General features: G+C 47.5%; 1 protein-coding gene and 15 non-coding genes across 16 annotated transcripts; all 16 read right to left on the bottom strand.

The window, feature by feature from the left end:
- Positions 1 to 1,862: 1,862 nt before the first annotated feature.
- LOC146192559 (uncharacterized) lies at positions 1,863 to 26,188 on the bottom strand. The gene is made up of 4 exons (XM_084600465.1): positions 26,172 to 26,188; positions 24,415 to 25,333; positions 2,376 to 2,663; positions 1,863 to 2,234 (listed from the first exon to the last, which is right to left on the bottom strand). The coding sequence occupies exons 1-4, from the start codon at positions 26,186 to 26,188 to the stop codon at positions 1,863 to 1,865; spliced, it is 1,596 nt and encodes a 531-aa protein (XP_084456591.1).
- Positions 3,098 to 3,171, bottom strand: TRNAT-AGU (transfer RNA threonine (anticodon AGU)). The gene has a single exon. It is a non-coding gene; the product is annotated as a tRNA-Thr (tRNA).
- On the bottom strand, positions 3,268 to 3,341 carry TRNAT-AGU (transfer RNA threonine (anticodon AGU)). Its single transcript has one exon. It is a non-coding gene; the product is annotated as a tRNA-Thr (tRNA).
- On the bottom strand, positions 3,436 to 3,509 carry TRNAT-AGU (transfer RNA threonine (anticodon AGU)). The gene has a single exon. It is a non-coding gene; the product is annotated as a tRNA-Thr (tRNA).
- TRNAT-AGU (transfer RNA threonine (anticodon AGU)) lies at positions 3,606 to 3,679 on the bottom strand. The gene has a single exon. It is a non-coding gene; the product is annotated as a tRNA-Thr (tRNA).
- Positions 3,772 to 3,845, bottom strand: TRNAT-AGU (transfer RNA threonine (anticodon AGU)). Its single transcript has one exon. It is a non-coding gene; the product is annotated as a tRNA-Thr (tRNA).
- TRNAT-AGU (transfer RNA threonine (anticodon AGU)) lies at positions 7,027 to 7,100 on the bottom strand. Its single transcript has one exon. It is a non-coding gene; the product is annotated as a tRNA-Thr (tRNA).
- TRNAT-GGU (transfer RNA threonine (anticodon GGU)) lies at positions 7,197 to 7,270 on the bottom strand. The gene has a single exon. It is a non-coding gene; the product is annotated as a tRNA-Thr (tRNA).
- Positions 7,367 to 7,440, bottom strand: TRNAT-AGU (transfer RNA threonine (anticodon AGU)). The gene has a single exon. It is a non-coding gene; the product is annotated as a tRNA-Thr (tRNA).
- TRNAT-AGU (transfer RNA threonine (anticodon AGU)) lies at positions 12,687 to 12,760 on the bottom strand. Its single transcript has one exon. It is a non-coding gene; the product is annotated as a tRNA-Thr (tRNA).
- On the bottom strand, positions 13,196 to 13,269 carry TRNAT-AGU (transfer RNA threonine (anticodon AGU)). The gene has a single exon. It is a non-coding gene; the product is annotated as a tRNA-Thr (tRNA).
- Positions 18,864 to 18,937, bottom strand: TRNAT-AGU (transfer RNA threonine (anticodon AGU)). Its single transcript has one exon. It is a non-coding gene; the product is annotated as a tRNA-Thr (tRNA).
- On the bottom strand, positions 19,034 to 19,107 carry TRNAT-AGU (transfer RNA threonine (anticodon AGU)). Its single transcript has one exon. It is a non-coding gene; the product is annotated as a tRNA-Thr (tRNA).
- Positions 19,374 to 19,447, bottom strand: TRNAT-AGU (transfer RNA threonine (anticodon AGU)). The gene has a single exon. It is a non-coding gene; the product is annotated as a tRNA-Thr (tRNA).
- TRNAT-AGU (transfer RNA threonine (anticodon AGU)) lies at positions 19,544 to 19,617 on the bottom strand. Its single transcript has one exon. It is a non-coding gene; the product is annotated as a tRNA-Thr (tRNA).
- On the bottom strand, positions 19,714 to 19,787 carry TRNAT-AGU (transfer RNA threonine (anticodon AGU)). The gene has a single exon. It is a non-coding gene; the product is annotated as a tRNA-Thr (tRNA).
- Positions 26,189 to 26,856: the final 668 nt, after the last annotated feature.

Raw genomic sequence — 26,856 nt, 5'->3', positions numbered from 1 at the left:
TTTCGCTAGCACCTTCATGAAACTTTTGTAGTCGACGTTGGTGAGGCTTATCGGGCGATAAGACCCCACCAACAGGCGCTTATCAGGGTCATCTGTTTTAGGAATTAGCACTATGTGGGATGTTGTGGAAGACAGCGGAACACGTTTTTTCTCATAGCTTTCGTCAACAACCTTCAGCAGAGCCTGGGCTATTGCAGGTTTGAACACTTTGTAGAAAGCTGCACCCAGTCCGTCAGGGCCAGGGGCTTTACCTGCTGGCAGGGTATCTATTGCAGCCTCAATATCTTTCACGCAAATCGGCTGCTCAAGCCGGGTTTTAACTTCTTCCTCAAGTTTCGCATAAGTGGAAGGAATTCACTACAGAAGCCCCGTTAAGTTTTTCAAGACTGACAAAGCATATCTGCGAAATGATCACAGATTGCGTTCCTGATGACACTACTGTCCGCCGAAATGCCTGTGCTAGTTCTTATTTCTCGTATTTCCTTTCGGCACGCGTATCGTTTCTCGTCTGATAACGCACGCTTTGTTGGTGTTTCCGCCGCCCACAGCTGTTCCGTCCGCGCCCGATTAACTGCCAGACTATACTTATCTGTGTCCATTTTTTCAAGTCGGGCTTTGACACCCCTTATCTCATTAAAGCATGCGTCTGGTTGGGCGTTTTCTATACACGTCAGAAATTCGAGCTGTTTACGAAGCTCTGCTTCTTTTTGCTTCTCTGCGTATCTTAATTTCGTGCTTTTTTCTATCGCTCTCATTTTCACCCCCTGCTTAAAATCCTCCCATTTTACAGCGAAGCTCAACGTTTTCGCTGTAAGTGATAAATTTAATTCTTGGTCTGTTTCGTTAAAAAAGCTCTCGTCCTCCAACAACGTATTATTATGTTTCCATAAATGCCAATTAAACCGATTCTTGCTTTGTTTTCTTCCAATGGTTGCAATCACTAAGGCATGATCACTGAAAGAAACAGGTCTAACTTCGTACAAGGTGCAAAGTGGTACAAGTTCAGCTGCGACATAGAATCTGTCTAATCGAGCATGGCTGTTGCCCTGAAAATGGGTATACTGCGTATAGGTGCCATTAGTAAATAAACTTCCAATATCTTCAAAACATGGCCATGGACGATTTCATTCAAAACATCAGCACTTGTATCACGTACAATTGACTTATGGGCGCGATCTGAAGCTTGGCAAACGCAATTGAAATCGCCCAGTAGGATTATCACTTTGTCACTGTTTGAATATGACTCCAATCCTTCAAAAAATAATTTTCGCTCAGTCTCTGCGTTTGGTGCATACACACAAATAACTCGGAAATCAAGGCCGCTGTGCAAAAAATTAACGACAAGGAGAGGGCCGCTTTGACACGAGAAAATCGACTGTACCATAATACCAAGATTATTGCGAAGAAAAAGTACACAACCACCAGAGGCACCTACAGAATAGCAGACACATGCATCAAAATTCGTACGGAAAGCGGACACCATTCGGTCTGTAGCAACTTGACTCTCAATTTTCGATTCTTGCACGGCGACTACATGTAGGTCGTTATCTAGAAGAAGGCGACTGAGCTGACACTGTCGCCTTCTTCCTCCAAGGCCTCTCACGTTAATAGATGCTACACGCAGTGCTTCACTTATTGTGATCGCCATATCCAAAAGAAAAAAAAAACGCCTTATAAAATGGTGTCTGCCCTCGCGCCACACCCCAATACCCTTAGCCCAAAATGACACTTTGCACAACGAACTATGGAGGCGATTTCCCCGCCTGCCTTGAATCGACCGAAATGTTCGGCCGCGGCTTCAGGGTAGACCGCCTCAAACCTGGAGTTTTGGGCGGCGGTCTGTCTCCCCCGCTGCGGTCCTGTTAAAGCGTCCCGCTGTCAACGGCGTCGTGGGGGCGTTTTCCGGCCACCAAGGTAGCCGCACCGGGAAGAATGTCCATGCCCTCAGGGTCTGGAGGAATGCAAGGAGCTTCAGTGTCGACTGAAGATTTCGCCTCGCCCTCCGACTTGGGCCCGACGTCCTGGTGAGGCGCTGGTTCACGTGTGGTGACATCCGCCTCAACCACGGTTTTCTCCCGAGGCGGCACCCCCAAGGCAGTCTCCCTCTCACCTGCAGCGTTCTCAGTCGCAGCGGAAGATGCCTCTTCCATATCCGCCTCGTCCATGAACAAGGCGGTTGCGTCCTGAGCGTTCTCGGGCCCTGTCACTTTTGCGTAGGTCCGCTCGCACTGGCCCTCCTCGTGACCGAACCGTCGACAGGCACGACACCTTGGTATACGGCACTCTCGGCGAATGTGGCCTGTGCCGCGGCAGCGTAGTCAGAGCGGAGCTCTTCCTGGCACGACCACAAGGGCCAGCTCGCCAGCGACGCTCACCTGGTGGGGGATGTCGTCGAGCTTTACACCCGGCTTCAGATTCAGGGTCACATGACGTGTAGTAGACCCTTTGTCCACCATGCCCAGCACGCGCCACCGCTCGCGGGCGACATCGGTGACCTTGCCATATGCCGCAAAGGCGAGCTTCACGTCTTCGTCCGGTACACTGTGTAAAAGCCAGTGTACTTTCAGGCGTACATCCTGGTTAGCTGGGTCAATAACAAGACACCGACACTTTTTCACTACCAGCTCACCAGAACTGACAATTTTCTTCACGGCGTCTTCATCCTTGAAGGTAACCGCCCACACATGGCTCATCCTGTAGGCTCCGATGGCGATGCCTTCCAGTAGAAGCGATAATTCCTCGAGCGAATCGCGGAAATCTTCCCCCCGGTAAGGGCGGGCCCTGATATCACAGTGCAAAAAAACTTTTCACAACAAAACTTCCTGTAGACAAACTCGGTAAAACTACTTGGTAATCACACCCTGCTGAAGAAACAGCTGCAAAAAAAGCTGTTACCGCGGCCCTCCTGGGCCGCTAAAGCCGCTCCGACGGAGCTCATTTCGCACACGTCCGCTCGCTAGCGAAGCCGGAAGTGCACTTTCTCCAACTAAGCCACGGCGCCGACGGAAACAGCTAGAAACAGCGAGTTTCTACGAGCCGCCGAGGCGATGAATGCAGTTAACGAACGATGAGGTAGGAAAGAAAAATGAAAGTAAAAAGGCACCGGTGAGATTCGAACTCATGATCTCCTGTTTACTAGACAGGCGCTTTAACCAACTAAGCCACGGCGCCGATGGAAACAGCTAGAAACAGCAAGTTTCTACGAGCCGTCGAGGCGATGAATGCAGTTAACGAACGATGAGGTAGGAAAGAAAAATGAAAGTAAAAAGGCACCGGTGAGATTCGAACTCACGATCTCCTGTTTACTAGACAGGCGCTTTAACCAACTAAGCCACGGCGCCGACGGAAACAGCAAGAAACATCGTTTCTACGAGCCGTCGAGGCGATGAATGCAGTTAACGAACGATGGGGCAGGAAAGAAAAATGAAAGTAAAAAGGCACCGGTGAGATTCCAACTCACGATCTCCTGTTTACTAGACAGGCGCTTTAGCCAACTAAGCCACGGCGCCGACGGAAACAGCTAGAAACAGCAAGTTTCTACGAGCCGTCGAGGCGATGAATGCAGTTAACGAACGATGGGGCAGGAAAGAAAAATGAAAGTAAAGAGGCACCGGTGAGATTCCAACTCACGATCTCCTGCTTACTAGACAGGCGCTTTAACCAACTAAGCCACGGCGCCGACGGAAACAGCTAGAAACATTAAGTTTCTACGAGCCGTCGAGGCGATGAATGCAGTTAACGATGGGGCAGGAAAGAAAAATGAAAGTAAAAAGGCACCGGTGAGATTCGAACTCACGATCTCCTATTTACTAGACAGGCGCTTTAACCAACTAAGCCACGGCGCTTTTTTTTTTTTTTTTTATTGCCTGGCTTTGACACAAATACACCGCACTGGAACTCAAAACAACAGGAAAAAAAGGAATAATATATGTACACAAAGGTAGCTAGCGTTGCCTAACACCCACTGAGGGGCAGGCATTGTCACGTTTAAAATTCCTTGAGCACCGTCAAAGGTTCCAGCTTTGACAGCCACTCAGGAGCACATGGTTGCAATTTAAGCACGTCGAGCCATCGCTGCACACTTTCACGGAAATACATGCGGGCTGGCCGTGCATCTGGATCGCAGTGATAACCAGCCATTCGTGCGCGCCATATACTGTGGAGGCACATTAACATAACCTGGTCTAACGGCATATCATCGTGGTTATCCAATGGCAAGTACCTAATGCCATGGGAATCAAGTGGCAACTGTTTTTTTATTGTCCTTTGCAGAACATCCCACAAATATACCCCCTCCCAGCAATGCAAAAACACGTGATCTATTGTCTCTGGTTGTTTGCAGATGAGACATTGGGCCCCCCACGGTAGGAACATACCCTTCTCCTCCATAAATGATTTTACACTCAAAGTACTGGTATGCAGCATAAAGAAAAACGTTTTAGCTCCCGGGGCAACTTGCATTTTCTTTACGCGTTTTGGTACATTACTTCCTGTGCCTCCATAGTATAAAGCTCGGTACAAGGGCACCGGGAACACCACTTCACAAACATCCTTGTATAATGTTCTCCTGTTAACATTACTTAAATACTCTTTCGAAAAACGTGCGCTTAAGAATTTCACACTCAAAACAATTTCCCTAAAGAAGCCAAACAGAGAACCAGGCATACATTGAGTATACACTACGAAATCAGGCAACGCTCGACCAAGTCTCTGTTGACACACTGTGCGCAGGAATTGATCACTGGCATCCCTAAAAAACATAAACCGGTTGACAATCTGTCGCACAAACAAATGACCCAGACCAAGCCCCCCATGCTTCACCTGCCGGAACAAATTTGTCCGACTGCACCTCTCCCAACTCGAGGCCCAAACAAACACCGCAAAAACTCGATGCAATTTTTGCACATTTACACGGGAGCAATGCAACACTTGCATAACATACCATAACTTACTAATTAAAAACAGGTTGCAAACTGCGGCTCTTGCAAATATTGATAATTGAGCGCTTTTCCATTTCTCCGCTTTTTCACTGGTTTCTTTGACCTGCTCTCGCCAGTATGGCTCGCTTTCCTTGTAAAATTTCAAGGGCACACCCAAGTACTTTGCAGGCGTTGTAACCCACGACACATTAGCGAAAGTGTCGGGGGTCGGCCGCCATTCTCCGTGCCAAAATCCCAGGCACTTACCCCAGTTAACTTTACTCCCTGTGACTTTGCTAAAATGTTTTACCACATCCACTGTCCTCTTTATACTCTCCTTATTTACACAAAAAACCGCAACGTCGTCTGCGTAAGCCAACAATTTGACTTCTGACTCCTGCAGTCGAAAACCATCAATGTCATTGTTTTGTAGGATGCTTAAACACAACGTTTCAATATAAATGCCGAACAAAAGAGGGCTGAGGGGGCAACCTTGGCGCACCGAACGTCGTACGTTGATGGGGGCCCCCAGTGACTTATTGACAATTAATCTCGTAGTGCAGTTACGGTACGCCAAAGCCACTCCCTCTCGAATAACAGAGCCGACATTAACATAGTCTAATATACTTAACAGAATAGTATGTGCCACACAATCAAAAGCTTTCTCCAAGTCCTACTGCAGTAACGCAACACATGCATGAGTTGCATCGCAGCATTCGAGCACACTTCGCGCTTTGTGAATGTTCTGAAAGATAGATCGCCCTTTGATACCGCACGTTTGGTGAGGGCCCACTAGTTCGCATATAACCGTTTGTAGTCTGCCAGCAAGCACCTTCATATAAATCTTGTAATCAACGTTTGTCAGAGCAATGGGCCTGTAAGACGACAACTGCCTAAGCTTATCTGGTTGGTCAGTTTTCGGAATAAGTACTGTGTGCGACGATCCGAAAGACGCAGGCAGTGCCTTCAGTTCATACGCTTCATTAAATAAGGCACACAACAAAGGTGATAGCTGTTCCTTGAACGCTTTATAAAAAGCCGCACTCAGGCCATCAGGCCCGGGTGATTTCCCTGGGTTTAAATTTTCTATTGCCTGCTGCACTTCTTTTTCGCTTATTGGCCGCTCCAGTCTTTCTTTTTGTTCCTCGTCAATTTTTGGCATCGCGTCAAGAAAGGATTCTTTAAAACGGTCCAAATAAACCTCTCGGGACGAAAATAGATCTTCATAATACTCCCGGAAAGCTTTCGCGATTCCTTCGTTATCAGTTTCTGTGCGTCCTGCCCAATCTACCTCTGCCACGTGATTTCGCCTTGCATTTGCTTTTTCTATTCCCAACGATCTTTTTGTCGGCGTCTCATCCATGGCCAATTTTTCCGCTCTTGCACGCACTAACGCTCTTTGGTATCTGTCTTCTTCTATCAAGTTAATCTGTTCTTTTATTTTTCGAATATCCTCTATCCATCTGCCGGGTGCCTTACATTCCTGTTCGTGTAGTTTTGCGAGCAAAGCCTTAAGCTGGGTTTCTGTAATTTTCTTCTCGTACACCAGGCAACTGGATCTGTCAATGGCTTTAATTTTAATCTGTTCCTTGCACAACTCCCACTGTTTCCAGATTTCGAGCCAAGTCCCTGGCCTCACTTTAATCAATTCATTCAATACCACGCGTCTAAAGGCATCATCCTTAAGCAATTTGTTGTTGAATTTCCATAACTCCCAGCTAAATGCATTGCTCCGTTTTTTGGTGCCGAATAAGCATTGCACCAAACAGTGATCCGTGAATGTCATAGGCACCACTCGGTATTCATTGCATGAATGAATCAAATCCAGCGACGCGTAAATTCTGTCCAGACGCGCGTGGCTAGAACCTTGGAAGTGCGTGTACTGAACGGCACGCGGTCCTTCCAAGCAATCAGCCACATCCTCCATATTCCATTCGCTTATTACCTGGCATAACATTTTAGTGCTCTTGTCTCTGAATCCGCGTGTGCTGGTTAACTAAGCCACGGCGCTGACGGAAACAGCTAGAAACATCAAGTTTCTACGAGCCGTCGAGGCGATGAATGCAGTTAACGAACGATGGGGCAGGAACGAAAAATTAAAGTAAAAAGGCACCGGTGAGATTCGTACTCACGATCTCCTGTTTACTAGACAGGCGCTTTAACCAACTAAGCCACGGCGCCGATGGAAACAGCTAGAAACAGCAAGTTTCTACGAGCCGTCGAGGCGATGAATGCATTTAACGAACGATGGGGCAGGAAAGAAAAATGAAAGTAAGAAGGCACCGGTGAGATTCGAACACATGATCTCCTGTTTACCAGACAGGCGCTTTAACCAACTAAGCCACGGCGCCGAGAGAAACAGCTAGAAACATCAAGTTTCTACGAGCCGTCGAGGCGATGAAAGTTGTTAACGAACGATGGGGCAGGAAAGAAAAATGAAAGTAAAAAGGCGCCGGTGAGATTCCAACTCACGATCTCCTGTTTACTAGACAGGCGCTTTAACCAACTAAGCCACGGCGCCTACGGAAACAGCTAGAAACAGCAAGTTTCTACGAGCCGTCGAGGCTATGAATGCAGTTAACGAACGATGGGGCAGGAAAGAAAAATGAAAGTAAAAAGGCACCGGTGAGATTCGAACTCACGATCTCCTGTTTACTAGACAGGCGCTTTAACCAACTAAGCCACGGCTTTTTTTTTTCTTTATTGCCGTGAAACACAAAAGAAAATACACATGATAAAACACGTCAACTACACTTGAGCTAACGCGTACGCGGCTAAAATCTTTTCATGTTCACCAACTCATCAAACAGAGAATGCCATTGTGGCGGATCCTGCTGCATCCTGAAAGTTTCGCGTATATACACAGCATTTTCAATAAAGTTTTCACGCGCAGATCGTGTATCTATATCTGCATGACGCACCTGCATTCGTGTTTTCCACAAACTATGGAGGCCAAGAAGCATAATTAAATCATAAGGTGCATCATCGGTCTGCACTGGTAGGAATCTTATACCGTAAGGAGTTAATGGAAGTTCCTTTTTAATTGTCCTTTGGAGGACGTCCCATAGGAAGACAGCATCCCAACACTGTAAGAAAACGTGTTCAATTGTTTCCGGCTTTTTGCACAACAGGCAATTTGTTGTCCATGGGACGAAGATACCTTTTTCATTCAGCCAGGTTTTAACAGGGAGCGTATTGGAGTGCAGTTTGAAAAGGAACGTTTTAGCTGATGGCCTCACGGGCATCTTCTTAACTCTTTTCAAAACGTCCTGCCCTGGGCCTATACATTGTAGTGCCCGGTAAAAAGGCACCGGTAGCATCACGTCAATGAGATCTTTATACAGCTTTTTTTTGGGAACATTGCAAAGATAATCAAAAGAAAACCGCACTTCTAGCAACTTGCACGAAAAAACAACCTCGCGCAGGTAGCCAGTCACAGTACCAGGCATGTTTTCACATGACACAATCCATTCAGGGAGCAGCCTCTGCAATCGCACTTGCATCACAGTTCTTAGAAAGGTATCTTTTTGATCACGGAGGAATATAAATCGCGAGACCACCTGACGCAAGAACAGATGTGCAAGGCCAAGCCCGCCCCTTTTAACAGAAATAAACAAATTCGTCCGGGCGGTTTTTTCCCATGTGGATGCCCAAATAAAAACAGCAAAAACGCGGTGCATTTTCTGAATTGAGGTTCGTGAGATACACAACACATTTATGAGGTACCACAGTCTCGAAATAAGAAAAACATTGCAAATAGAAGCGCGCGAAAACATTGACAGTTGCCTTCCTTGCCACGCATCCGCTTTTTCTTTCACTCTGGATGTTTCTTCCACCCAGTGCACGTTGGGATCTTGATAACATTCTAAAGGCACGCCTAGATATCGTGTTGGGAGAGCAGACCATCGCAGCTTACAGAAGAAATCAGGTGTCACGTCCCAATCACCATGCCAAAACCCAGAGCTTTTCTCCCAATTGATCTTGCATCCGGTTTGATCACAAAATGTTTGGACGACACCAGTGACTTCACAGATGCTCTTTCTAGTTGCACAAAAGATTGCAATGTCATCAGCGTATGCTAGCATTTTCACGTGTGCTGATTGCAGCTTGAAACCTAAAATGCGATCGCTATCAATGATAGCCAAGCAAAGTGGCTCTAAATACAGTGCAAAAAGCAGGGGTGAGAGCGGGCAGCTCTGCCTTACTGATGACCATACTGCGATGCTGTCAGTCAGTTCACCATTCACAATAATACGGGTCGTGCAGTTCGCATAAGCCATTTTAACACCCTCCACTATGACGTCACCAAGGTTAGAATGCTCCAAAATGGAAAAAAGATTTTCGTGAGAAACACTGTCAAAGGCTTTCGCCAAATCTAATTGCATCATGGCTATCTGACCACCGAGTGTATCAACGCATTCTAATACGGTTCTTGCGACATGTATGTTCGTGGCAATGGATCGACCCTTGATGCCGCACGTTTGATGAGGCCCAACCAATGTTTTTATTACACTTTGCAGTCTTTTTGCTAAAACCTTCATGTACACCTTATAGTCAACATTGGTGAGGCTTATCGGTCGATATGACCCCACCAACTGTCGTTTCTCCGGATCATCTGTCTTGGTTATTAGAACAATGTGCGATGTAGAGAAAGACAATGGAACAGTATTACGTTCATAAGCTTCAGTGATTACACAGAGCATAAACTGAGCCGCATACTGCTCAAAGGTTTTAAAGAATGCGGCGCTTAGACCATCCGGCCCAGGGGCCTTCCCAGGTGTCAGGTCATCTATTGCAGATAGTATCTCCTGCAACGTTACCGGTGTTTCTAGGCGCGCTTTACTTTCGTCATCCAGTGCAGGCATCAGTCTTAGAAAATCTGTTCGAAAGCCGCCTACAGTCTCAAGCTTAGCGCTAAGCAGTTCTTCGAAGTGCTCTGTTACCGCACGCTGAATATCTTTAGCATCTTCAGTGATATGGCCGGCATATCTTATACTCCTTATTTCTTTCTGGCAGGCGTATCTTTTCTCGTCTGCTAGCGCTCGTTTTGTCGGTACTTCTCCAGCCCAAAGTTTTTCAGCCCTTGCACGTATAACAGCCGCTGTGTATCTTTCACTGTCGATTGTTTCCAACTCACTTTTTATCTCTCGTATTTTACTGGCGAAATGCCCTGGCACTGAACTTTCCATGCTCAAAAGAAACTGGAGTTGTTCATTCAGTTCTTTTTCTTTCTCTTTATGCCGCACCTTACTGCTCTTTTCTATGGATTTCAATTTGACCCATTCTTTAAAGCTGTCCCATTCCGCTGCAAAACTTACTGGTCGCATAGTCAGACGACTTTCAAACTCGGTCTTAACTTCCGTAAGGAACTCTTCATCGGCGAGAAGTTTGGCATTCAGTTTCCATAGGTGCCAGTTAAAGCGCGATTTCTTTCCTGCCCTACCGAACACTGCACTCACGAGACAATGATCGCTGAAAGACACAGGTTTGACCTCATATGCAGTACATAGAGAAACAAGATCAACCGAGGCATACACCCTGTCCAATCGAGCATGGCTGTCTCGCTGAAAGTGCGTGAACTCTGGTTGGTTTCCAGTGGAGAACACACTACCAACATTCTCAAGGCCGTATTCATGCACAAGTCCATTCAACTGCTCGGAGCTTCTGTCTCTTCGAGGTTTACACTTCGCCGCTCGGTCCACAGCTGAGCACACACAGTTGTAGTCACCAAGTACAAGCAAGATTTTGTCGACCTTCAACCACGATTCAATAGACTCAAAAAACACTTCACGTTCGCGTTCTGAATTGGGAGCATACAAACACAACACACGCCAGCATAAATTACAGTAGGTAAATTCAGTAACCAAAAGCCGACCACTTGGACAGGCAAAAACGGACTCTACGCTTACTCCCAGCGTGTTACGTATAAATAAAAGGCATCCACCCGATACACCAACAGAATGGCATACACACACATAAAAGTTTGTTTGAAAAAAAGCCACCATACGGTCAGTGCTTTCTTGGCTCTCAATCTTTGACTCTTGCACAGCTGCTACATCTATATCATTATCTAAAAAGAGGCGATGAGCTGGCATTGTCGCCTTCTCGCTCCCAGCCCTCTGACATTCAAAGTAGCTACGTGTAACGGCGAATTAAGCTTGAGAGTCATGTATTAGCGAGAGACGTCCGTACCCGCATGGTGCCTACCTTCATGATTGCGTGGCCTCCGCTTCTGAAGAACAGTGGCATATGTGTGCATGTATTGTCCTCCCAGCGGAACATCGGGCTGCATACAAACGAAGTCCAAGCACCGTCTGTCATTTTTGCTCACACACGCCCCGCTTGGTTGCAGAATGTTCCTGATGCTGGTCGGTAGGCAGCCGACCCACAAATCGTTCAGGACACCACAAAACTACGGAGGCGGTTTCCCCGCCTGCCGCGTGTCGGCCGAGAAGTTCGGCTTCGGTCTTAACGTTGCTCTTCGGATGCCCGAAGTTTTCGGCGGCGGCTCACCACAAACACCACCTGGCAGCTGAGTCCCCTCGACGCTTTCCTCGTGTGGACGTTTCGCGGCAATAAAGGCTGCTGTCTCCGGCCCAACCTCCATGGCATCAGTAAAGGAAGGCTCAGTGCTGAGATGCTCCTCAGCGTCAGAAAAATTGATTACATCTTCTGATGCTTCCTTTGACTCGCCTTCATGGTCCTGTGACGGATCTTGCAAGGCTTGCCGAGTTTCACTCTCTTGACTGGGCACCGTCACCTTATGCTTTGTTAAAACAGTCATGGAAGGCGCGTCCTGTTTTGTTGACTGACCTCTAATGTCAGCAGCCTCCTCCGCATCCACCTCGTCCATTATTAACTCCGACGAGTCTTCGCTGCTCCCAGGTCCGGCAATGCTAGCGTAGGTACGAGCACACTGGCTCTCTTCATGCCCGAACCGTCGACAGGTTCCGCAGCGAGGAACCCGGCACTCTTTGCGGATGTGACCCGTACTCCGGCAGCGTAGGCACAGCGGGGGTCTGCCTGGCACAATAACGAGCGCCAGCTCACCGCTAACATTCAGCTGATGCGGCAGGTCGTCGAGCTTCATGCCAGCTTTCAGCTTCAGCGTGACGTGTCTAGTAGTTGAGCCCTTTTCTAACATACCTTTAACTCGCCAGCGCTCCCGTGTAACTTCGGATACCTTTCCGTACGGCGCAAAGGCAGCACGGACATCCTCGTCTGGCACGTTGTGTAGCAGCCAGTGAAGTTTCAGCCGCACATTCTGGTTCGCCGGGTCAATTACCAAGCAGCGACCGTTTTTCACACACAACTCGCCTACACTAACAAGCTTGTTCACCGCTTCAGTATCTTTGAGAGTGACGGCCCAGACGTGGCTTATCCGATACGCCCCCATCGCAACAACATCGGGGATCAGCGAATGCTGTGCCAAAGCGTCGCGGAAATCTTCCACCCGGTAAGGGCGGGCCCTGATATCGGCATGCAAAAAAAACGGTATTCAAAACAAACCGACCTGTTCGCAGTGCAGGCAAAACAACTTGATAAGTACTATCCTGTTCAGCAGTCCTGTTACCGCGGCCTGACATGGCCGCTGAAGCCGCTCCTGAGGAGCCCTGCATCCTGCGTCCGTTCACTGGCGTGGCCGGAAGCAGAATGACTAAGCCACGGCGCCGACGGAAACAGCTAGAAACATCAAGTTTCTACGAGCCGTCGAGGCGATGAATGCAGTTAACGAACGATTGGGCAGGAAAGAAAACTGAAAGTAAAAGACACCGGTGAGATTCGAACTCACGATCTCCTGTTTACTAAACAGGCGCTTTAACCAACTAAGCCATGGCGCCGACGGAAACAGCTAGAAACATCAAGTTTCTACGAGCCGTCGAGGCGATGAATGCAGTTAACGAACGATGGGGTAGGAAAGAAAAATGAAAGTAAAAAGGCACCGGTGAGATTCTAACTCACGATCACCTCTTTACTAGACAGACGCTTTAACCAACTAAGCCACGGCGCCGACGGAAACAGCTAGAAACAGCAAGTTTCTACGAGCCGTCGAGGCGATGAATGCAGTTAACGAACGATGGGGCAGGAAAGAAAAATGAAAGTAAAAAGGCACCGGTGAGATTCCAACTCACGATCTCCTGTTTACTAGACAGGCGCTTTAACCAACTAAGCACGGCGCCGACGGAAACAGCTAGAAACATCAAGTTTCTACGAGCCGTCGAGGCGATGAATGCAGTTAACGAACGATGGGGCAGGAAAGAAAAATGAAAGTAAAAAGACACCGGTGAGATTCGAACTCACGATCTCCTGTTTACTAAACAGGCGCTTTAACCAACTAAGCCACGGCGCCGACGGAAACAGCTAGAAACATCAAGTTTCTACGAGCCGTCGAGGCGATGAATGCAGTTAACAAACGATGGGGCAGGAAAGAAAAATGAAAGTAAAAAGGCACCGGTGAGATTCCAACTCACGATCACCTCTTTACTAGACAGGCGCTTTAACCAACTAAGCCACGACGCCGACGGAAACAGCTAGAAACAGCAAGTTTCTACGAGCCGTCGAGGCGATGAATGCAGTTAACGAACGATGGGGCAGGAAAAAAAAATGAAAGTAAAAAGGCACCGGTGAGATTCGAGCTTTTTTTTTCTTTATTGCCGTGAAACACAAAAACAAAATACACATGATAAAACACGTCAACTACACTTGAGCTAACGCGTACGCGGCTAAAATCTTTTCAGGTTCACCATCTCATCAAATAGACATTGCCATTGTGGTGGATCCTGCTGCATCCTGAAAGATTCGCGTATATACACCGCACTTTCAATGAAGTTTTCACGCGCAGATCGTGTATTTATATCTGCGTGACGCACCTGCATTCGTGTTTTCCACAAACTATGGAGGCCAAGAAGCATAATTAAATCATAAGGTGCATCATCGTTCTGCACTGGTAGGAATCTGATACCGTACGGAGTTAGGGGAAGTTCCTTTTTAATTGTCCTTTGGAGGACGTCCCATAGAAAGACAGCATCCCAACACTGTAAGAAGACGTGTTCAATTGTCTCCGGTTTTTTGCACAACAGGCAATTTGTTGTCCATGGGACGAAGATACCTTTTTCATTCAGCCAGGTTTTAATAGGGAGCGTATTGGAGTGAAGTTTGAAAAGGAACGTTTTAGCTGATGGCCTCACGGGCATCTTCTTAACTCTTTTCAAAACGTCCTGCCCTGGGCCTCCACAGTGTAATGCCCGGTAAAAAGGCACCGGCAGCATCACGTCAATGAGATCTTTATACAGTTTTTTTTGGGAACATTGCAAAGATAATCAAAAGAAAACCGCACTTCTAGCAACTTGCACGAAAAAACAACCTCGCGCAGGTAGCCAGTCACAGTACCAGGCATGTTTTCACATGACACAATCCATTCAGGGAGCAGCCTCTGCAATCGCACTTGCATCACAGTTCTTAGAAAGGTATCTTTTTGATCACGGAGGAATATAAATCGCGAGACCACCTGCCGCAAGAACAGATGTGCAAGGCCAAGCCCGCCCCTTTTAACAGATATAAACAAATTCGTCCGGGCGGTTTTTTCCCATGTGGATGCCCAAATAAAAACAGCAAAAACGCGGTGCATTTTCTGAATTGAGGTTCGTGAGATACACAACACATTTATGAGGTACCACAGCCTCGAAATAAGAAAAACATTGCAAATAGAAGCGCGCGAAAACATTGACAGTTGCCTTCCTTGCCACGCATCCGCTTTTTCTTTCACTCTGGATGTTTCTTCCACCCAGTGCACGTTGGGATCTTGATAACATTCTAAAGGCACGCCTAGATATCGTGTTGGGAGAGCAGACCATCGCAGCTTACAGAATAAATCAGGTGTCACGTCCCAATCACCATGCCAAAACCCAGAGCTTTTCTCCCAATTGATCTTGCATCCGGTTTGATCACAAAATGTTTGGACGACACCAGTGACTTCACAGATGCTCTTTCTAGTTGCACAAAAGACTGCAATGTCATCAGCGTATGCTAGCATTTTCACGTGTGCTGATTGCAGCTTGAATCCTAAAATGCGATCGCTATCAATGATACCCAAGCAAAGTGGCTCTAAATACAGTGCAAAAAGCAGGGGTGAGAGCGGGCAGCCCTGCCTTACTGATGACCGTACTGCGATGCTGTCAGTCAGTTCACCATTCACAATAATACGGGTCGTGCAGTTCGCATAAGACATTTTAACACCCTCCACTATGACGTCACCAAGGTTAGAATGCTGCAAAATGGAAAAAAGAATTTCGTGAGAAACACGGTCAATGGCTTTCGCCAAATCTAATTGCATCATGGCTATCTGACCACCGAGTGCATCAACACATTCTAGTACGGTTCTTGCGACATGTATATTCGTGGCAATGGATCGACCCTTGATGCCGCACGTTTGATGAGGCCCAACCAATTTCTTTATTACGCTTTGCAGTCGTTTTGCTAAAACCTTCATGTACACCTTGTAGTCAACATTGGTGAGGCTAATCGGTCGGTAGGACCCCACCAACAGTCGTTTCTCCGGATCATCTGTCTTGGGTATTAGAACAATGTGCGATGTAGAAAAAGACAATGGAACAGTATTACGTTCATAAGCTTCAGTGATTACACAGAGCATAAACTGAGCCGCATACTGCTGAAAAGTTTTAAAGAATGCGGCGCTTAGACCATCCGGCCCAGGGGCCTTCCCAGGTGTCAGGTCATCTATTGCAGATAGTATCTCCTGCAACGTTACCGGTGTTTCTAGGCGCGCTTTACTTTCGTCATCCAGTGCAGGCATCAGTCTTAGGAAATCTTCGAAAGCCGCCTACAGTCTCAAGCTTAGCGCTAAGCAGTTCTTCGAAGTGCTCTGTTACCGCACGCTGAATATCTTTAGCATCTTCAGTGATATGGCCGGCATATCTTATACTCCTTATTTCTTTCTGGCAGGCGTATCTTTTCTCGTCTGCTAGGGCTCGTTTTGTCGGCACTTCTCCAGCCCAAAGTTTTTCAGCCCTTGCACGTATAACAGCCGCTGTGTATCTTTCACTGTCGATTGTTTCCAACTCACTTTTTATCTCTCGTATTTTACTGGCGAAATGCCCTGGCACTGAACATTCCATGCTCAAAAGAAACTGGAGTTGTTCATTCAGTTCTTTTTCTTTTTCTTTCTCTTTATGCCGCACCTTACTGCTCTTTTCTATGGATTTCAATTTGACCCATTCTTTGAAGCTGTCCCATTCCGCTGCAAAACTTACTGGTCGCCTAGTCAGACGACTTTCAAACTCGGTCTTAACTTCCGTAAGGAACTCTTCATCGGCGAGAAGTTTGGCATTCAGTTTCCATAGGTGCCAGTTAAAGCGCGATTTCTTTCCTGCCCTACCGAACACTGCACTCACGAGACAATGATCGCTGAAAGACACAGGTTTGACCTCATATGCAGTACATAGAGAAACAAGATCAACCGAGGCATACACCCTGTCCAATCGAGCATGGCTATCTCGCTGAAAGTGCGTGAACTCTGGTTGGCTTCCAGTGGAGAACACACTACCAACATCCTCAAGGCCGTATTCATGCACAAGTGCATTCAACTGCTCGGAGCTTCTGTCTCTTCGAGGTTTACACTTCGCCGCTCGGTCCACAGCTGAGCACACACAGTTGTAGTCACCAAGTACAAGCAAAATTTTGTCGACCTTCAACCACGATTCAATAGACTCAAAAAACACTGCACGTTCGCGTTCTGAATTGGGAGCATACAAACACAACACACGCCAGCACAAATTACAGTAGGTAAAATCAGTAACCAAAAGCCGACCACTTGGACAGGCAAAAACGGACTCTACGCTTACTCCCAGCGTGTTACGTATAAATAAAAGGCATCCACCCGATACACCAACAGAATGGCATACACACACATAAAAGTTTGTTTGAAAAAAAGCCACCATACGGTCAGTGCTTTCTTGGCTCTCAATCTTTGACTCTTGCACAGCTGCTACATCTATATCATTATCTAAAAAGAGGCGATTGAGCTGGCATTGTCGCCTTCTCGCTCCCAGCCCTCTGACATTCAAAGTAGCTACGTGTAACGGCGAATTAAGCTTGAGAGTCATGTATTAGCGAGAGACGCCCGTACCCGCATGGTGCCTACCTTCATGATTGCGTGGCCTCCGCTTCTGAAGAACAGTGGCATATGTGTGCATGTATTGTCCTCCCAGCGGAACGTCGGGCTGCATACAAACGAAGTCCAAGCACCGTCTGTCATTTTTGCTCACACACGCCCCGCTTGGTTGCAGAATGTTCCTGACGCTGGTCGGTAGGCAGCCGACCCACAAATCGTTCAGGACACCACAAAACTACGGAGGCGGTTTCCCCGCCTGCCGCGTGTCGGCCGAGAAGTTCGGCTTCGGTCTTAACGTTGCTCTTCGGATGCCCGAAGTTTTCGGCGGCGGCTCACCACAAACACCACCTGGCAGCTGAGTCCCCTCGACGCTTTCCTCGTGTGGACGTTTCGCGGCAATAAAGGCTGCTGTCTCCGGCCCAACCTCCATGGCATCAGTAAAGGAAGGCTCAGTGCTGAGATGCTCCTCAGCGTCAGAAAAATTGATTACATCTTCTGATGCTTCCTTTGACTCGCCTTCATGGTCCTGTAACGGATCTTGCAAGGCTTGCCGAGTTTCACTCTCTTGACTGGGCACCGTCACCTTATGCTTTGTTAAAACAGTCATGGAAGGCGCGTCCTGTTTTGTTGACTGACCTCTAATGTCAGCAGCCTCCTCCGCATCCACCTCGTCCATTATTAACTCCGACGAGTCTTCGCTGGTCCCAGGTCCGGCAATGCTAGCGTAGGTACGAGCACACTGGCTCTCTTCATGCCCGAACCGTCGACAGGTTCCGCAGCGAGGAACCCGGCACTCTTTGCGGATGTGACCCGTACTCCGGCAGCGTAGGCACAGCGGGGGTCTGCCTGGCAAAATAACGAGCGCCAGCTCACCGCTAACATTCAGCTGATGCGGCTGGTCGTCGAGCTTCATGCCAGCTTTCAGCTTCAGCGTGACGTGTCTAGTAGTTGAGCCCTTTTCTAACATACCTTTAACTCGCCAGCGCTCCCGTGTAACTTCGGATACCTTTCCGTACGGCGCAAAGGCAGCACGGAGATCCTCGTCTGGCACGTTGTGTAGCAGCCAGTGAAGTTTCAGCCGCACATCCTGGTTCGCCGGGTCAATTACCAAGCAGCGACCGTTTTTCACACACAACTCGCCTACACTAACAACCTTCGCCACCAATTCAGAATCCTTGACAGTGACAGCCCAGACATGGCTCATCCGATACGCCCCCATCGCAACAACATCGGGGATCAGCGAATGCTGTGCCAAAGCGTCGCGGAAATCTTCCACCCGGTACGGGCGGGCCCTGATATCGGCATGCAAAAAAACGTATTCAAAACAAACCGACCTGTTGGCAGTGCAGGCAAAACAACTTGATAAGTACTATCCTGATCAGCAGTCCTGTTACCGCGGCCTGACATGGCCGCTGAAGCCGCTCCTGAGGAGCCCTGCATCCTGCGTCCGTTCACTGGCGTGGCCGGAAGCAGAAACTCCCCGGTGAGATTCGAGCTCACGATCTCCTGTTTACTAGACAGGAGCTTTAACCAACTAAGCCACGGCGCTGACGGAAACAGCTAGAAACATCAAGTTTCTGCGAGCCGTCGATGCGATGAATGCAGTTAACGAACGATGGGGCAGGAAAGAAAAATGAAAGTAAAAAGGCACCGGTGAGATTCGAACTCACGATTTCCTCTTTACTAGACAGGCGCTCAACCAACTAAGCCACGGCGCCGATGGAAACAGCTAGAAACAGCAAGTTTCTACGAGCCGTCGAGGCGATGAATGCAGTTAACGAACGATGGGGCAGAAAAGAAAAATGAAAGTAAAAAGGCACCGATGAGATTCCAACTCACGATCTCCTGTTTACTAGACAGGCGCTTTAACCAACTAAGCCACGGCGCCTACGGAAACAGCTAGAAACAGCAAGTTTCTACGAGCCGTCGAGGCGATGAATGCAGTTAACGAACGATGGTGCAGGAAAGAAAAATGAAAGTAAGAAGGCACCGGTGAGATTCGAACTCATGACCTCCTGTTTACTAGACAGGCGCTTTAACCAACTAAGCCACGGCGCCGATGGAAACAGCTAGAAACAGCAAGTTTCTACGGGCCGTCGAGGCGATGAATGCAGTTAACGAACGATGGGGCAGGAAAGAAAAATGAAACTAAGAAGGCACCGGTGAGATTCGAACTCATGATCTCCTGTTTACCAGACAGTCGCTTCAACGAACTAAGCCACGGCGCCGACGGAAACAGCTAGAAACATCAAGTTTCTACGAGCCGTCGAGGCGATGAATGCAGTTAACGAACGATGGGGCAGGAAAGAAAAATGAAAGTAAAAAGGCACCGGTGAGATTCCAACTCACGATCTCCTGTTTACTAGACAGGCGCTTTAGCCAACTAAGCCACGGCGCCGACGGAAACAGCTAGAAACAGCAAGTTTCTACGAGCCGTCGAGGCGATGAATGCAGTTAACGAACGATGGGGCAAGAAAGAAAAATGAAAGTAAAAAGGCACCGGTGAGATTCGAACTCACGATCTCCTGTTTACTAGACAGGCGCTTTAACCAACTAAGCCACGGCGCCGACGGAAACAGCTAGAAACATCAAGTTTTTACGAGCCGTCGAGGCGATGAATGCAATTAACGAACGATGGGGCAGGAAAGAAAAATGAAAGTAAAAAGGCACCGGTGAGATTCGAACACACGATCTCCTGTTTACTAAACAGGCGCTTTAACCAACTAAGCCACGGCGCCGACGGAAACAGCTAGAAACATCAAGTTTCTACGAGCCGTCGAGGCGATGAATGCAGTTAACGAACGATGGGGCAGGAAAGAAAAATGAAAGTAAAAAGGCACCGGTGAGATTCCAACTCACGATCACCTCTTTACTAGACAGGCGCTTTAACCAACTAAGCCACGGCGCCGACGGAAACAGCTAGAAACATCAAGTTTCTACGAGCCGTCGAGGCGATGAATGCAGTTAACGAACGATGGGGCAGAAAAGAAAAATGAAAGTAAAAAGGCACCGGTGAGATTCCAACTCACGATCTCCTGTTTACTAGACAGGCGCTTTAACCAACTGAGCTACGGCTTTTTTTTTTCTTTATTACCGACTTGGCAACTACAAATATCGATGAAAAGTCGCATGGAATTAAAAACACAAGTCACTTTCTGACAGGTTTCTTGTGATAAAATGGATTAGGTGACATGAGCTTGTCCAAGACTGGCAGCCATTCCGGGGGTTCAGATTGCCCTCCGAAAACATCACGCGTGTACATTACACTTTCAACAAAATACTGATGGGCTGGGTGTACGACATGCTCATGGCGAACATCCATCCGCGTTCTCCATATGCTGTGCATACACAAGACCATTAATAAATCACTGGGCACTTCTCCTGGCTGGGCGCATGGAAGGTAGCGTGTGCCAAACGGCGTTATTGGTAAGTCCTTTTTAATAGTACGCTGTAGCACGCCCCACAAAATAACCGCATCGTGACAATCAAGGAAAATATGCTCTATGGATTCCAGCTTTTTGCTAATTAAACAGTCAGCAGACCAAGGCACAAAAAGGCCTTTGCTTTCCAGCCATGGCTTCACCGGAAGAGTGCCGGTATGCAATTGAAAAAAGAAAGATTTAGCGGACGATCTGATGGGCATTCTTTTCACTCTTTTCAACACGTCCCGCTCCGGACCCAAAGCATATACAGCGCGATAAAGAGGCACAGGTAAAAAGGTTTCCAATAAATCTTTGTACAGCCGTTTTCGCGTAACAGTACACATATACTCATTTGAAAATCTCGCCTTCACTATTTGGAAGGACGCGACAACTTCGCGAAGTAAAGCACTTAGATCCATTGTCCCTGTAGACATAGTCGAAACTACATATTCCGGCAGTGAATCACGCAATCGCACTTGGATTACCGTTCTAAGAAAAACATCGCTTTGTTCGCGAAAAAAAAAAGAACCTGGTTACAATCTGCTTTAAGTATAAATGTGACAATCCCAGTCCACCATTATGCACCGTATGAAACAGATTGCATCGACTGGTACGCTCCCATGTTGAAGCCCACACAAACGTGGCAAATACCCTATGCAGTTTTTGAACAGAGATTCTTGACATAGATAACACTTGCAGCATGTAAAAAATTTTTGCAACTAGGAACATATTGCGAACGGTAGCTCTTGCGAACATAGAAAAGTTATGTCCTCCCCATTTGTTTGTTTGGGTTTTCACTTGCTCAACTTCACCGGCCCAACATTCCTTGCTTTCAAGGTGATGCTTCAGTGGCACACAAAGGTTATTGCCTGGCGTTATTGTCCATTGCATACTGGAGAACAGTTCAGGCGCGTATTGCCAGTTTCCGTGCCAAAATCCTAAACACTTTGCCCAACTAATTTCACTTCCACTTGCAGTGCAAAAAGCAGTGGCTTCTTTTACAACTTCTTGCACGCTCTCATGGTCAGTACAAAAAACCGCAATATCGTCGCGTATGCCAAAACCCGAACTTCACTTTGAAAAAATCTATAACCGTGTATGTTTGGCCTTGTAAGCAATCTGAAACAGAAAGGCTCTAGATAAAGCGCAAACAAAAGGGGAGACAGAGGACAGCCCTGCCTTACTGACGACTGAACAGGTATACGATCGGTTAAATGCTTATTCACGACCAGTCTCGCTGAACACCACTCGTAAACCATTTTCACGCCCTTTGTAATCACGGAACCAGCATTGACATACTCTAAAACAGAGAACAAAATTTCATGTACCACTTTATCAAATGTTTTGTAGAGGTCTAATTGCATCATGGCTACGTGGTCATGCATCGCATCACAACTTTCGAGTACACTCTTTGCTGCGTGTATGTTAGTAAAAATGGTCCTTCCTTTTATACCGCATGTCTGATGTGGGCCTACAAGAGAAGTAATTACACGTTGGAGTCGTCGCCCTAATACTTTCATGTAAATTTTATAGTCAACATTCGTTAGACTTATAGGACTGTAAGACGCTACAGACTGAAGCTTAACTGGGTCATCTGTTTTCGGGATTAGTACAACGTGTGACATTCGAAAAGACGGAGGAGGTACGTTCTTTTCGTAGCATTCACTAATAACTCTTTCCAGTAAAACAGCCATTTCAGTTGGAAAGGCCTTGTATATGGCAGCACAAAGACCATCTGGTCCGGGTGACTTATTGGAATTTAATTCCCCGATAACGGCCTCAATTTCCTCGGAAGTAATACTTGCTTCAAGTGTCTGCGCCACTTCGTCTTCAACTCTTGGCATCAGCGACAGAAAGTCTTTTCTGAAGCGTTCAACGTCCGGTGTTTTCAGGCTAAACAATTCGCTGTAAAATTCTACAAACGCCCGTTCAATCGTTTTTTTTTTTCGAGGTAACTACGTTCTGATAGCAGATTTCTTTTATCTCTTTTGACACTGCGTACATTTTTTCGTCACTAAGTGCCCTTTTCGTGGGCGTCTCTCCGAGCCACAATTTTTCGCTGCGTGCCCTTATCACCGCACCGCGATACTTCTCTTCGTCTATCACCTCAAGTTTGGTTTTTATCTTTTTTATATCTTGGGCGAACAAGCCAAGCTTAACGCTCTCCATGCTAAGCATGTATTCAAGTGTGCTACGAAGTTCTTTTTCTTGTTCTCTTTTTTTACGTCGGAGAGTGCATGCTCGGTCAATGGCAGCTATCTTTATATCTCACTTAAACTGCTGCCATGCTTGTATAAAATTAGAGTCATTTTGTAACATATGCTTAATATATTCTTTAACTTTAGTGGTAAATTCTTCATTCAGCAGCAGTTTTTCATTAAATTTCCATAGCTCCCACTTGAACTTTGTTGCCTTACTTTTCATGCCTAGAGTAATCATTACGAGGGAGTGGTCACTAAAGCTCATGGGAAGTGTTTGATATTCCGAGCACAAGGGCACACAATCAATGGGAACATATATTCGGTCCAACCTTGCATGACAGCTACCTTGAAAGTGCGTGAACTTTGCTTGGCCTTCATGCGTCATTATACAGCCAGCATCTTCAAGCTCTGCCTCATTAACAATGTCAATAAGTAACTCTGCACTCTTGTCACGAAGGACACGGTCTGTTGTTTTATCTTCCGGTCTACAGACACAGTTGAAGTCTCCAAGCAGGAGAACACGTCTCTCATGTATTAGGAAGGATTTCATATAGTGAAAAAACTTCCCGCTCAAACGTTCTAGTCGGCGCATAAACACAGATCACTCTCCAGTCCAATCCAGAAAAACTGAAATCGCATATCAAAAGCCGACCACTCTCACACGAGAACACAGACTGTACAGCCGCCCTGATTTTTAACAATATAGCGCGAGCGTCGACCAAATTGCTGCTCAGCGCCTTGTAACGGCGATAAGCGTGTAACACGGCGAGAGTTCGCGCAGGCGCACGAAGAGAGAGCGTCTTCTGCTACGCTGTTCGGATCACAAAGACACACGCCCTGTCACAATATCTGATTGCGACTTTCCACATTCTTGTGCATGCACGAACTCTCGCCGTGTTGCATGGTTATCGCCGTTATAAGGCGCTGACCAGCAGTTTAGTCGATGCTCGCGCTATATTGTTAAAAATCAGGGCGGCTGTACACACTCTATGCAATTTCGAATGAGAATGACACATCCCCCGATCTTCCAACCGCATGACAAACACTAACATTATATCTAGAACGATATATTTCAGCCATTTTATCTGTTTGTTGTTCGCTTTCCATTTTGCTCTCTTGAACTGCTAGCACATCAATTTCATTTTCCAGCAGAAGGGTGTTCAGCTGCTGTTGTCTCCGACGCGTTGACAGCCCCCTCACATTTAGCGTGGCTACACGCAAGCTAGTGGATAAATAGGTCGCCATCTCAAGAAATTATAAATCGCGAAACATTTCACTCACATCTCTTCTGCAGAAAGACAGCATTGCGGTTGAACTGTTGCATGGGATGACCATTCTTCCGTTTTGGCGAGTCTGTCCGTCGTTCCAAGTGCTGCTCCCGATCATGGACCGGGCTTGTGACGTCTCGACCGGAAAGGGCACCCCCGCTATGGCGGAGGCACAGGTGACACAGTTCTCCGGTCTGGGGGCACGTTTGGCCTTGGCTTGAAGGACGCCCGGCAAAGGGGGGCCGCCTTCAGTGGAGGCTGTCCGTTTTCCGCTCCTCCTTGGGTTGATCCCTCGTTGACACTGTCTTCGTGCACACGCTTCATAGGCAAGGTAGAAGCAGCTGGCATCTCAGCTTCAGTGTCCCCCTGTTCCTCACTGTGTTGCGTAGCCGAAGCTGGGCTTGCAGCACTGGCATTGCCGTCTTCTTTCGTGGGTGTGTCGGTCCCAGCAACATTCGGCAACGGAACACTCACATCTGACTCACAGTGTTCTTTAAGGGCAGGGGTCTTCTCAGAGGACTGTTCGTTCTGTTCTGACTCCTCAGTGATTCCACTGCTCGCTTCCTCGTCGTCCACTGCGTCCATCAAGTGTTCGCCTGCCACTTCACTCGGCACGGGGCCTGCAACGTTGGCATACGTGCGCACACACTGGGACTCGTCATGGCCGTAGCGACGGCACAGCCCGCAGCGCGGCACACGACACTCACGCCGTATATGACCTTTCCCGCGGCACCGGAGGCAAAGCGGGGCTCTGCCTGCGACGTGGACGAGTGCGACGTCCTCGGCGATCCGAAGCTGATGCGGCAGGTCCTCAATGGTCACGCCCACTTTGAGCTTCAGCGTGACCGTTCGAGTCGCTGAAGCCTTGTCGATACACCCTTGCACTTTCCGCTTGTCTCTCGAAATTTCAGTAACTTTTCCAAAAGCCGCGAACGCCGCTCGAACATCATCGTCTTGCACGCCGTGTAGCAGCCAGAAAAGTTTCAACCTGATGCCCTGGTTACAAGGGTCAATGACCACGCATCGGTGTTCCTTCACTTCAAGAGCTTGGGCTTGCAAAATCTTCGCTTTCGCGTCTTCACCTTTAAACGTTACCGCCCACACGTGATTCATTTGATATGCCCCAAGGGCAACCACTTCCGGCAGCAGTGAAAGACGAGCGAGGGAGTCTCGAAAGTGCTCCACTCGGTAGGGCCTGGCTTTTATGTCGCCGTGCAAAAAAACAGTATGCAAAACACTCGAACCTGTAGGCAGATGCGGTAGAACCAGTTCATAATCCTTGGCAGGCCTTTCCGTGTTCCTGATACCACGGCCCAGCTGGGCCGCTGAATCCGCTTCTTGGAGACCATGATAATCACGTTCGTCACGCTCGGTGGCCGGAAGTGGAATCCAACTAAGCCACGGCGCCGACAGAAACAACTAGAAACAGCAAGCTTCTACGAGTTGTCGAGGCGATGGATGCAGTTAACGAAAGATGGGGTAGGAAAGAAAATTGAAAGTAAAAAGGCTCCGGTGAGATTCGAACTCAAGATCTCCTGTTTACTAGATAGGCGCTTTAACCAACTAAGCCACGGCGCCGACCGAAACAGCTAGAAACAGCAAGTTTCTACGAACAGTCCAGGCGATGAATGCAGTTAACGAACGATAAGGTAGGAAAGAAAAATGAAAGTAAAAATGGCACCGGTGAGATTCGAACTCACGATCTCCTGTATACTAGACAGGCGCTTTAACCAACTAAGCCACGCCTTTTTTTTTCTATTTTTTTATTATTGCTGACTTGGACATTCGAAAGAAGACGATTAACAATAAAACATGCCAGCACACTTTCGCGTGACACGGCGGGTTAAAACTTTTTCAGTTTTAGCAAACTGTCAAGTACATGAATCCATTGTGGCTGCTCGGGGAGTGTCACATGCACTTCCCTGAACCGCACAACACTGTGTATGAAATGTTCTCGTACAGGGTTGACTTGTATATCGGCATTGTTAAACTGCATTCTGGTTTTCCACGAGCTGTGGAGGCCCATGAGCATTATTGTATCAAAGGAAAACTCCTCTGTATTAGGAAATGGTAAAAATCGTATGCCATATGCATCTAGAGGTAGCTCTTTTTTTAAAGTTCTCTGAAGCACATCCCAGAAAAAATGGCACCCCAACAGTCCAAAAACACGTGTTCTATCGTCTCAGGTCTGTTACACAAGAAACAGTTTGTTGACCAAGGGACGAACAGGCCTGTAGCGTGCATCCATCTTGACTGATAATGTGCTAGTGTGGAGTTTAAAGAACAATGATTTGAATGGTGGTGATATTGGCATCTTCTTAACTCCCTTGAGTACATCATCTCCTGGGCCTGGACAGTGCGACAAACGGTATATCGGTACAGGAAGCACTGTGTCCATTAGGTCCGCATACAATTTTTTCCGCTTAACATTGCACAAATACTCCATGGAAAAGCGCACATGCAGCAATCTGTACGCGAGCACCACTTCTCGCAAGTACCCTCTTACGGTACCACCTACATTGAGACACGAACTGACCAGAAAATTAGGAAGGAGTCGACCAAGCCGAACTTGGATTACTGTTCTGAGGAAGACATCATTTTGGTCACGAAGGTACATGAAACGCGAGACAACTTGTCGCAAAAATAAATGCGCCAGACCAAGCTCTCCTTTTTGTACGGAGAGAAACAAATTTTTTCGGCTCGTCCTTTCCCAGGTCGACGCCCAAATGAAAACGGCAAAAACACGGTGAAGTTTTTGTATGTTTGTCCTCGAAGCACTAAGCACATTCATCACGTACCACACTTTAGCAGTAAGGAACAGATTACATATAATGGCACGCGAGAACATGGACAACTGCCTTCCTTGCCACGCATCACTTTTTTCCTTGGCCCTCGATGCTTGGTCATGCCAGAACG

Source organism: Amblyomma maculatum, chromosome 4, assembly GCF_055883805.1.
Source record: "Amblyomma maculatum isolate TAMU_Amacu chromosome 4, ASM5588380v1, whole genome shotgun sequence".
NCBI classification, from domain to species: Eukaryota; Metazoa; Arthropoda; class Arachnida; order Ixodida; family Ixodidae; genus Amblyomma; species Amblyomma maculatum.
This window is presented reverse-complemented; position numbering and strand designations above follow the sequence as displayed.

What these genes read in the sequence shown, in the direction of transcription:
- LOC146192559 (XM_084600465.1), bottom strand. An exon ending in AAGAACACTGTGAGTCAGAT is followed by an intron (nt 2,664 to 24,414) that starts GTGAGTGTTCCG and finishes GTTACCTTCAAG; the next exon opens with GATGAAGACGCCGTGAAGAA. An exon ending in TCGACGACATCCCCCACCAG is followed by an intron (nt 2,235 to 2,375) that starts GTGAGCGTCGCT and finishes GGTCACGAGGAG; the next exon opens with GGCCAGTGCGAGCGGACCTA.